General features: G+C 37.3%; 3 protein-coding genes across 3 annotated transcripts; all 3 read right to left on the bottom strand.

Annotated features, from left to right (window-relative positions):
- Nucleotides 1–1,252: 1,252 nt before the first annotated feature.
- On the bottom strand, nt 1,253–2,485 carry LOC124553437. Its single transcript, XM_047127299.1, has one exon. The coding sequence runs from the start codon at nt 2,483–2,485 to the stop codon at nt 1,253–1,255; it is 1,233 nt and encodes a 410-aa protein (XP_046983255.1).
- Nucleotides 2,486–7,694: 5,209 nt separating this feature from the next.
- LOC124553438 (LWamide neuropeptides-like) lies at nt 7,695–8,357 on the bottom strand. The gene has a single exon (XM_047127300.1). The coding sequence runs from the start codon at nt 8,355–8,357 to the stop codon at nt 7,695–7,697; it is 663 nt and encodes a 220-aa protein (XP_046983256.1).
- A 109-nt stretch (nt 8,358–8,466) lies between these two features.
- Nucleotides 8,467–9,042, bottom strand: LOC124553439. The gene has a single exon (XM_047127301.1). It carries the CDS (start codon nt 9,040–9,042, stop codon nt 8,467–8,469), a length of 576 nt encoding a protein of 191 aa, XP_046983257.1.
- Nucleotides 9,043–12,157: the final 3,115 nt, after the last annotated feature.

The raw sequence follows: 12,157 nt of genomic DNA on the forward strand, positions 1-12,157 counted from the left end.
TCCCATATCTGCGTTTTTCCCATACCTGAATTTTTCCCATCTCTGCGTTTTTCCCATCTCTGTGTTTGTCCCAAACCTGCGTTTTTCCCATATCTGCGTTTTTCCGATATCTGCATTTTCCCCATACCTGCGTTTTTCCCATATTTGCGTTTTTTTTATATTTGCGTTTTTCCCATATTTGCGTTTTTCCCATATTTGCGTTTTTCGCATATTTGCGTTTTTCCCATATTTGCGTTTTTCCCATATTTGCGTTTTTCCCATATTTGCGTTTATCCCATATTTGCGTTTTTCCCATATTTGCGTTTTTCCCATATTTGCGTTTTTCCCATATTTGCGTTTTTCCCATATTTTCGTTTTTCCCATATTTGCGTTTTTCCCATTACTCATAAAGCCATGCTACCAACCGATTCCTTCTTTTACTCAAATTGTGCCCCCAAATTTTTCTTCTCCCATATTTACTTTTGTCCCATATTTACGTTTGTCCCACAATTACGTTTGTCCCATATTTACGTATGTCGCATATCTGCGTTTGTCCCATATTTGCGTTTTTCCCATATTTGCATTTGTCCCATATTTGCATTTGTCCCATATTTGCGTTTGTCCCATATTTGCGTTTGTCCCATATTTGCGTTTGTCCCATATTTGCGTTTTTCCGATATCTGCGTTTTTCCCATACCTGCGTTTTTCCCATACCTGCGTTTTTCCCATATTTGCGTTTTTCCCATATTTGCGTTTTTCCCATATTTGCGTTTTTCCCTTATTTGCGTTTTTCCCATATTTGCGTTTTTCCCATATTTGCGTTTTTCCCATATTTGCGTTTTTCCCATATTTGCGTTTTTCCCATGTTTGCGTTTTTCCCATATTTTCGTTTTTCCCATATTTGCGTTTTTCCCATTACTCATAAACCCATGCTACCAACCGATTCCTTCTTTTACTCAAATTGTGCCCCCAAATTTTTCTTCTCCCATATTTACTTTTGTCCCATATTTACTTTTGTCCCATATTTACGTTTGTCCCACAATTACGTTTGTCCCACAATTACGTTTGTCCCATATTTACGTATGTCGCATATTTGCGTTTGCCCATATTTGCGTTTTTCCCATATTTGCGTTTTTCCCATATTTGCGTTTTTCCCATATTTGCGTTTTTCCCATATTTGCTTTTTTCCCATATTTGCGTTTTTCCCATATTTGCGTTTTTCCCATATTTGCGTTTTTCCCATATTTGCGTTTTTCCCATATTTGCGTTTTTCCTATATCTGCGTTTGTCCCATATCTGCGTATTTCCCATATCTGCGTTTTTCCCATATCTGCGTTTTTCCCATATCTGCGTTTTTCCCATACCTGAATTTTTCCCATCTCTGCGTTTTTCCCATATTTGCGTTTTTCCCATATTTGCGTTTTTCCCATATTTGCGTTTTTCCCATATTTGCGTTTTTCCCATATTTGCGTTTTTCCCATATTTGCAAATGTCCCATATCTGCATTTTTCCCACATTTGCGTTTTTTCCCATATTTGCGTTTTTTCCCATATTTGCGTTTTTTCCCATATTTGCGTTTTTCCCATATCTGCGTTTTTCCCATATCTGCGTTTTTCCGATATCTGCGTTTTTCCCATACCTGCGTTTTTCCCATATTTGCGTTTTTCCCATATTTGCGTTTTTCCCATATTTGCGTTTTTCCTATATCTGCGTTTGTCCCATATCTGCGTATTTCCCATATCTGCGTTTTTCCCATATCTGCGTTTTTCCCATATCTGCGTTTTTCCCACACCTGAAATTTTCCCATCTCTGCGTTTTTCCCATATTTGCGTTTTTCCCATATTTGCGTTTTTCCCATATTTGCGTTTTTCCCATATTTGCAAATGTCCCATATCTGCATTTTTCCCACATTTGCGTTTTTTCCCATATTTGCGTTTTTTCCCATATTTGCGTTTTTTCCCATATTTGCGTTTTTCCCATATCTGCGTTTTTCCCATATCTGCGTTTTTCCGATATCTGCGTTTTTCCCATACCTGCGTTTTTCCCATATTTGCGTTTTTCCCATATTTGCGTTTTTCCCATATTTGCGTTTGTCCCATATTTGCGTTTGTCCCATATTTGCGTTTGTCCCATATTTGCGTTTGTCCCATATTTGCGTTTGTCCCATATTTGCGTTTTTCCCATATTTGCGTTTCCCCATATTTTCGTTTTTCCCATAGTTTCGTTTTTCCCAGATTTTCGTTTTTCCCATATTTGCGTTTTCCCCATATTTACGTTTTCCCCATATTTGCGTTTTCCCCATATTTGCGTTTTCCCCATATTTGCGTTTTCCCCATATTTGCGTTTTCCCCATATTTGCGTTTTTCCCATATTTGCGTTTTTCCCATATTTGCGTTTTTCCCATATTTGCGTTTTTCCCATATTTGCGTTTTTCCCATATTTGCGTTTTTCCCATATTTGCGTTTTTCCCATATTTTCGTTTTTCCCATATTTGCGTTTTTCCCATTACTCATAAACCCATGCTACCAACCGATTCCTTCTTTTACTCAAATTGTGCCCCCAAATTTTTCTTCTCCCATATTTACTTTTGTCCCATATTTACGTTTGTCCCACAATTACGTTTGTCCCATATTTACGTATGTCGCATATTTGCGTTTGTCCCATATTTGCGTTTTTCCCATATTTGCGTTTTTCCCATATTTGCGTTTTTCCCATATTTGCGTTTTTCCCATATTTGCGTTTTTCCCATATGTGCGTTTTTCCCAAATGTGCGTTTTTCCCATATGTGCGTTTTTCCCATATGTGCGTTTTTCCCATATTTGCGTTTTTCCCATATTTGCGTTTTCCCCATATTTGCGTTTGTCCCATATTTGCGTTTGTCCCATATTTGCGTTTTTCCCATATTTGCGTTTTTCCCATATTAGCGTTTTTCCCATATTAGCGTTTTTCCCATATTAGCGTTTTCCCCATATTTGCGTTTTCCCCATATTTGCGTTTTCCCCATATTTGCGTTTTCCCCATATTTGCGTTTTCCCCATATTTGCGTTTTTCCCATATTTGCGTTTTTCCCATATTTGCGTTTTTCCCATATTTGCGTTATTCCCATATTTGCGTTTTTTCCATATTTGCGTTTTTCCCATATTTTCGTTTTTCCCATATTTGCGTTTTACCCATTACTCATAAACCCATGCTACCAACCGATTCCTTCTTTTACTAAAATTGTGCCCCCAAATTTTTCTTCTCCCATATTTACTTTTGTCCCATATTTACGTTTGTCTCACAATTACGTTTGTCCCATATTTACGTGTGTCCCATATTTACGTGTGTCGCATATTTGCGTTTGTCCCATATTTGCGTTTGTCCCATATTTGCGTTTGTCCCATATTTGCGTTTGTCCCATATTTGCGTTTGTCCCATATTTGCGTTTTTCCCATATTTGCGTTTGTCCCATATTTGCGTTTGTCCCATATTTGCGTTTTTCCCATATTTGCGTTTTTCCCATATTTGCGTTTTTCCCATATTTGCGTTTTTCCCATATTTGCGTGTTTCCCATATTTGCGTTTTTCCCATATTTGCGTTTTTCCTATATTTGCGTTTGTCTCATATCTGCGTTTGTCCCATATCTGCGTTTTTCCCATATCTGCGTTTTTCCCATATCTGCGTTTTTCCCATACCTGAATTTTTCCCATCTCTGCGTTTTTCCCATCTCTGTGTTTGTCCCAAACCTGCGTTTTTCCCATATCTGCGTTTTTCCGATATCTGCATTTTCCCCATACCTGCGTTTTTCCCATATTTGCGTTTTTTTTATATTTGCGTTTTTCCCATATTTGCGTTTTTCCCATATTTGCGTTTTTCCCATATTTGCGTTTTTCGCATATTTGCGTTTTTCCCATATTTGCGTTTTTCCCATATTTGCGTTTTTCCCATATTTGCGTTTATCCCATATTTGCGTTTTTCCCATATTTGCGTTTTTCCCATATTTGCGTTTTTCCCATATTTGCGTTTTTCCCATATTTTCGTTTTTCCCATATTTGCGTTTTTCCCATTACTCATAAAGCCATGCTTCCAACCGATTCCTTCTTTTACTCAAATTGTGCCCCCAAATTTTTCTTCTCCCATATTTACTTTTGTCCCATATTTACGTTTGTCCCACAATTACGTTTGTCCCATATTTACGTATGTCGCATATCTGCGTTTGTCCCATATTTGCGTTTTTCCCATATTTGCGTTTGTCCCATATTTGCATTTGTCCCATATTTGCGTTTGTCCCATATTTGCGTTTGTCCCATATTTGCGTTTGTCCCATATTTGCGTTTTTCCCATATTTGCGTTTTTCCCATATTTGCGTTTTTCCCATATTTGCGTTTTTCCCATATTTGCGTTTTTACCATATTTGCGTTTTTCCCATATTTGCGTTTTTCCCATATTTGCGTTTTTCCCATATTTGCGTTTTTCCCATATTTGCGTTTTTCCCATATTTGCAGTTGTCCCATATCTGCATTTTTCAAACATTTGCGTTTTTTCCCATATTTGCGTTTTTTCCCATATTTGCGTTTTTCCCATATTTGCGTTTTTCCCATATTTGCGTTTTTCCCATATTTGCGTTTTTCCCATATTTGCGTTTTTCCCATTTTTGCGTTTTTCCCATATTTGCGTTTTTCCCATATTTGCGTTTTTTACATATTTGCGTTTTTCCCATATTTGCGTTTTTCCCATATTTGAGTTTTTCCCATATTTGCGTTTTTCCCCATATTTGCGTTTTTCCCCATATTTGCGTTTTTCCCCATATTTGCGTTTTTCCCCATATTTGCGTTTTTCCCATATTTGCGTTTGTCCCATATTTGCGTTTGTCCCATATTTGCGTTTGTCCCATATTTGCGTTTGTCCCATATTTGCGTTTGTCCCATACTTGCGTTTGTCCCATACTTGCGTTTGTCCCATATTTGCGTTTGTCCCATATTTGCGTTTGTCCCATATTTGCGTTTGTCCCATATTTGCGTTTGTCCCATATTTGCGTTTGCCCCATATTTGCGTGTGTCCCATATTTTCGTTTTTCCCATATTTGCGTTTTTCCCATATTTGCGTTTTTCCCATATTTGCGTTTTTCCTATATTTGCGTTTTTCCTATATTTGCGTTTTTCCTATATCTGCGTTTGTCTCATATCTGCGTTTGTCTCATATCTGCGTTTTTCCCATATCTGCGTTTTTCCCATACCTGAATTTTTCCCATCTCTGCGTTTTTCCCATCTCTGTGTTTGTCCCATACCTGCGTTTTTCCCATATCTGCGTTTTTATGATATCTGCATTTTTCCCATACCTGCGTTTTTCCCATATTTGCGTTTTTCCCATATTTGCGTTTTTCCCATATTTGCGTTTTTCCCATATTTGCTTTTTTCCCATATTTGCAGTTGTCCCATATCTGCATTTTTCCCACATTTGCGTTTTTTCCCATATTTGCGTTTTTTCCCATATTTGCGTTTTTTCCCATATTTGCGTTTTTCCCATATCTGCGTTTTTCCCATATCTGCGATATTCCGATATCTGCATTTTTCCCATACCTGCGTTTTTCCCATATTTGCGTTTTCCCCATATTTGCGTTTTTCCCATATTTGCGTTTGTCCCATATTTGCGTTTGTCCCATATTTGCGTTTGTCCCATATTTGCGTTTGTCCCATATTTGCGTTTGTCCCATATTTGCGTTTTTCCCATATTTGCGTTTTTCCCATATTTGCGTTTTTCCCATATTTTCGTTTTTCCCATATTTTCGTTTTTCCCATATTTTCGTTTTTCCCATATTTTCGTTTTTCCCATATTTTCGTTTTTCCCATATTTGCGTTTTCCCCATATTTGCGTTTTCCCCATATTTTCGTTTTGCCCATATTTGCGTTTTCCCCATATTTGCGTTTTCCCCATATTTGCGTTTTCCCCCTATTTGGGTTTTCCCCATATTTGCGTTTTCCCCATATTTGCGTTTTCCCCATATTTGCGTTTTTCCCATATTTGCGTTTTTCCCATATTTGCGTTTTTCCCATATTTGCGTTTTTCCTATATTTGCGTTTTTCCCATATTTGCGTTTTTCCCATATTTGCGTTTTTCCCATATTTTCGTTTTTCCCATATTTTCGTTTTTCCCATATTTGCGTTTTTCCCATTACTCATAAATCCATGCTACCAACCGATTCCTTCTTTTACTCAAATTGTGCCCCCAAATTTTTCTTCTCCCATATTTACTTTTGTCCCATATTTACGTTTGTCCCACAATTACGTTTGTCCCATATTTACGTATGTCGCATATTTGCGTTTGTCCCATATTTGCGTTTTTCCCATATTTGCGTTTTTCCCATATTTGCGTTTTTCCCATATTTGCGTTTTTCCCATTTTTTCGTTTTTCCCATATGTGCGTTTTTCCCATATGTGCGTTTTTCCCATATTTGCGTTTTTCCCATATTTGCGTTTTTCCCATATTTGCGTTTGTCCCATATTTGCGTTTGTCCTATATTTGCGTTTGTCCCATATTTGCGTTTGTCCCATATTTGCGTTTTTCCCATATTTGCGTTTTTCCCATATTAGCGTTTTCCCCATATTAGCGTTATCCCCATATTTGCGTTTTCCCCATATTTGCGTTTTCCCCATATTTGCGTTTTCCCCATATTTGCGTGTTTCCCATATTTGCGTGTTTCCCATATTTGCGTTTATCCCATATTTGCGTTTTTCCCATATTTGCGTTTTTTCCATATTTGCGTTTTTCCCATATTTGCGTTTTACCCATTACTCATAAACCCATGCTACAAACCGATTCCTTCTTTTACTAAAATTGTGCCCCCAAATTTTTCTTCTCCCATATTTACTTTTGTCCCATATTTACGTTTGTCCCACAATTACGTTTGTCCCATATTTACGTGTGTCCCATATTTACGTGTGTCGCATATTTGCGTTTGTCCCATATTTGCGTTTGTCCCATATTTGCGTTTTTCCCATATTTGCGTTTGTCCCATATTTGCGTTTGTCCCATATTTGCGTTTTTCCCATATTTGCGTTTTTCCCATATTTGCGTTTTTCCCATATTTGCGTTTTTCCCATATTTGCGTTTTTCCCATATTTGCGTTTTTCCCATATTTGCGTTTTTCCCATATTTGCGTTTTTCCCATATTTACGTGTTTCCCATATTTGCGTTTTTCCCATATTTGCGTTTTTCCCATATTTGCGTTTTTCCTATATTTGCGTTTGTCTCATATCTGCGTTTGTCCCATATCTGCGTTTTTCCCATATATGCGTTTTTCCTATACCTGAATTTTTCCCATCTCTGCGTTTTTCCCATCTCTGTGTTTGTCTCATACCTGCGTTTTTCCCATATCTGCGTTTTTCCGATATCTGAATTTTTCCCATACCTGCGTTTTTCCCATACCTGCGTTTTTCCCATATTTGCGTTTTTCCCATATTTGCGTTTTTCCCATATTTGCGTTTTTCCCATATTTGCGTTTTTCCCATATTTGCGTTTTTCCCATATTTGCGTTTTTCCCATATTTGCGTTTTTCCCATATTTGCGTTTTTCCCATATTTTCGTTTTTCCCATATTTGCGTTTTTCCCATTACTCATAAACCCATGCTACCAACCGATTCCTTCTTTTACTCAAATTGTGCCCCCAAATTTTTCTTCTCCCATATTTACTTTTGTCCCATATTTACGTTTGTCCCACGAATACGTTTGTCCCACATTTACGTATGTCGCATATTTGCGTTTGTCCCATATTTGCGTTTTTCCCATATTTGCGTTTGTCCCATATTTGCGTTTGTCCCATATTTGCGTTTGTCCCATATTTGCGTTTGTCCCATATTTGCGTTTGTCCCATATTTGCGTTTGTCCCATATCTGCGTTTGTCCCATATCTGCGTTTTTCCCATATCTGCGTTTTTCCCATACCTGAATTTTTCCCATCTCTGCGTTTTTCCCATCTCTGCGTTTGTCCCATACCTGCGTTTTTCCCATATCTGCGTTTTTCCGATATCTGCATTTTTCCCATACCTGCGTTTTTCCCATAGTTGCGTTTTTCCCATATTTGTGTTTTTCCCATATTTGCGTTTTTCCCATATTTGCGTTTTTCCCATATTTGCTTTTTTCCCATATTTGCAGTTGTCCCATATCTGCATTTTTCCCACATTTGTGTTTTTTCCCATATTTGCGTTTTTTCCCATATTTGCGTTTTTCCCATATTTGCGTTTTTCCCATATTTGCGTTTTTCCCATATTTGCGTTTTTCCCATATTTTCGTTTTTCCCATATTTGCGTTTTTCCCATATTTGCGTTTTTCCCATATTTGCGTTTTTCCCATATTTGCGTTTTTCCCATATTTGCGTTTTTCCCATATTTGCGTTTTTCCCATTACTCATAAACCCATGCTACCAACCGATTCCTCCTTTTACTCAAATTGTGCCCCCAAATTTTTCTTCTCCCATATTTACTTTTGTCCCATATTTACGTTTGTCCCACAATTACGTATGTCGCATATTTGCATTTGTCCCATATTTGCTTTTTTCCCATATTTGTGTTTGTCCCATATTTGCGTTTGTCCCATATTTGCGTTTGTCCCATATTTGCGTTTGTCCCATATTTACGTTTGTCCCATATTTGCGTTTGTCCCATATTTGCGTTTGTCCCATATTTGCGTTTGTCCCATATTTTCGTTTGTCCCATATTTGCGTTTGTCCCATATTTGCGTTTGTCCCATATTTGCGTTTGTCCCATATTTGCGTTTGTACCCATATTTGCGTTTTTCCCATATTTTCGTTTTTCCCATATTTTCGTTTTTCCCATATTTTCGTTTTTCCTATATTTTCGTTTTTCCCATATTTTCGTTTTTCCCATATTTTCGTTTTTCCCATATTTTCGTTTTTCCCATATTTTCGTTTTTCCCATATTTGCGATTTTCCCATATTTGCGTTCTTCCCATATTTGCGTTTTTCCCATATTTGCGTTTTTCCATATTTGCGTTTTTCCCATATTTGCGTTTTTCCCATATTTGCGTTTTTCCCATATTTGCGTTTTTCCCATATTTTCGTTTTTCCCATATTTGCGTTTTTCCCATTACTCATAAACCCATGCTACCAACCGATTCCTTCTTTTACTCAAATTGTGCCCCCAAATTTTTCTTCTCCCATATTTACTTTTGACCCATATTTACGTTTGTCCCACAATTACGTTTGTCCCATATTTACGTATGTCGCATATTTGCGTTTGTCCCATATTTGCGTTTGTCCCATATTTGCGTTTGTCCCATATTTGCGTTTGTCCCATATTTACGTTTTTCCCATATTTGCGTTATTCCCATTTTTGCGTTTGTCCCATATTTGCGTTTTTCCTAATTTTGCGTTTTTCCCATATTTGCGTTTTTCCCATATTTGCGTTTTTCCCATATTTACGTTTTTCCCATATTTGCTTTTTTCTCATATTTGCATTTTTCCCATATTTGCGTTATTCCCATATTTACGTTTTTCCCATATTTACGTTTTTCCCATATTTGCGTTTTTCCCATATTTGCGTTTTTCCCATATTTGCGTTTTTCCCATATTTGCGTTTTTCCCATATTTGCGTTTTTCCCATATTCGCGTTTTTCCCATATTTGCGTTTTTCCCATATTTGCGTTTTTCCCATATTTGCGTTTTTCCCATATTTGCGTTTTTCCCATATTTGCGTTTTTCCCATATTTGCGTTTTTCCCATATTTGCTTTTTTTCCCATATTTGCTTTTTTTCCCATATTTGCTTTTTTTCCCATATTTGCGTTTTTCCCATATTTGCGTTTTTCCCATATTTGCGTTTTTCCCATATTTGCGTTTTTCCCATATTTGCGTTTTTCCCATATTTGCGTTTGTCCCATATCTGCATTTTTCCCATATTTGCGTTTATCCCATATTTGCGTTTATCCCATATTTGCGTATTTCCCATATTTGCGTTTTTCCCATATTTGCGTTTTTCCCATATTTGCGTTTTTCCCATATTTGCGTTTTTCCCATATTTGCGTTTTTCCCATATTTGCGTTTTTCCCATATTTTCATTTTTCCCATATTTGCGTTTTTCCCATTACTCATAAACCCATGCTACCAACCGATTCCTTCTTTTACTCAAATTGTGCCCCCAAATTTTTCTTCTCCCATATTTACTTTTGTCCCATATTTACGTATGTCGCATATTTGCGTTTGTCCCATATTTGCGTTTTTCCCATAATTGCGTTTGTCCCATATTTGCGTTTGTCCCATATTTGCGTTTTTCCCATATTTGCGTTTTTGCCATATTTGCGTTTTTCCCATATTTGCGTTTTTCCCATATTTGCGTTTTTCCCATATTTACGTTTTTCCCATATTTGCGTTTTTCCTATATTTGCGTTTTTCCTATATTTGCGTTTGTCTCATATCTGCGTTTGTCCCATATCTGCGTGTGTCCCATATCTGCGTTTTTCCCATATCTGCGTTTTTCCCATATCTGCGTTTTTCCCATACCTGAATTTTTCCCATCACTGCGTTTTTCCCATCTCTGTGTTTGTCCCATACCTGCGTTTTTCCCATATCTGCGTTTTTCCGATATCTGCATTTTTCCCATACCTGCGTTTTTCCCAAATTTGCGTTTTTCCCATATTTGCGTTTTTCCCATATTTGCGTTTTTCCCATATTTGCGTTTTTCCCATATTTGCGTTTTCCCCATATTTGCGTTTTTCCCATATTTGCGTTTTTCCCATATTTGCGTTTTTCCCATATTTTCGTTTTTCCTATATTTGCGTTTTTCCCATTACTCATAAACCCATGCTACCAACCGATTCCTTCTTTTACTCAAATTGTGCCCCCAAACTTTTCTTCTCCCATATTTACTTTTGTCCCATATTTACGTTTGTCCCACAATTACGTTTGTCCCATATTTACGTTTGTCCCATATTTAGGTATGTCGCATATTTGCGTTTGTCCCATATTTGCGTTTTTCCCATATTTTTGTTTTTCCCATATTTGCGTTTTTCCCATATTTGCGTTTTTCCCATATTTGCGTTTCTCCCATATTTGCGTTTTTACCATATTTGCGTTTTTCCCATATTTGCGTTTTTCCCATATTTGCGTTTTTCCCATATTTGCGTTTTTCCCATATTTGCGTTTTTCCCATACTTGCGTTTTTCCTATATTTGCGTTTTTCCTATATCTGCGTTTGTCTCATATCTGCGTTTGTCCCATATCTGCGTTTTTCCCATATCTGCGTTTTTCCCATACCTGAATTTTTCCCATCTCTGCGTTTTTCCCATTTCTGTGTTTGTCCCATACCTGCGTTTTTCCCATATCTGCGTTTTTCCGATATCTGCATTTTTCACATACCTGCGTTTTTCCCATATTTGCGTTTTTCCCATATTTGCGTTTTTCCCATATTTGCGTTTTTCCCATATTTGCGTTTTTCCCATATTTGCTTTTTTCCCATATTTGCAGTTGTCCCATATCTGCATTTTTCCCACATTCGCGTTTTCCCATATTTGCGTTTTTTCCCATATTTGCGTTTTTTCCCATATTTGCGTTTTTTCCCATATTTGCGTTTTTCCCATATCTGCGTTTTTCCCATATCTGCGTTTTTCCGATATCTGCATTTTTCCCATACCTGCGTTTTTCCCATATTTGCGTTTTTCCCATACCTGCGTTTTTCCCATATTTGCGTTTGTCCCATATTTGCGTTTGTCCCATATTTGCGTTTGTCCCATATTTGCGTTTGTCCCATATTTGCGTTTGTCCCATATTTGCGTTTTTCCCATATTTGCGTTTTTCCCATATTTGCGTTTTTCCCATATTTGCGTGTTTCCCATATTGGCGTTTTTCCCATATTTTCGGTTTTCCCATATTTTCGTTTTTCCCATATTTTCGTTTTTCCCATATTTGCGTTTTCCCCATATTTGCGTATTTCCCATATTTGCGTTTTTCCCATATTTGCGTTTTCCCCATATTTGCGTTTTCCCCATATTTGCGTTTTCCCCATATTTGCGTTTTCCCCATATTTGCGTTTTCCCCATATTTGCGTTTTCCCCATATTTGCGTTTTCCCCATATTTGCGTTTTTCCCATATTTGCGTTTTTCCCATATTTGCATTTTTCCCATATTTGCGTTTTTGCCATATTTGCGTTTTTCCCATATTTTCGTTTTTCCCATATTTGCGTTTTTCCCATT

The sequence above is a fragment of the Schistocerca americana genome, chromosome 11 (genome assembly GCF_021461395.2).
Source record: "Schistocerca americana isolate TAMUIC-IGC-003095 chromosome 11, iqSchAmer2.1, whole genome shotgun sequence".
Lineage (NCBI taxonomy): Eukaryota > Metazoa > Arthropoda > Insecta > Orthoptera > Acrididae > Schistocerca > Schistocerca americana.

Coding starts and splice junctions, on each gene's coding strand:
- LOC124553438 (XM_047127300.1), bottom strand. CDS start 8,357: ATGGGAAAAACGCAAATATGGGAAAAACGCAAATATGGGAAAAACGCA.
- LOC124553439 (XM_047127301.1), bottom strand. CDS start 9,042: ATGGGAAAAACGAAAATATGGGAAAAACGCAAATATGGGAAAAACGCA.
- LOC124553437 (XM_047127299.1), bottom strand. CDS start 2,485: ATGGGAAAAACGCAAATATGGGAAAAACGAAAATATGGGAAAAACGCA.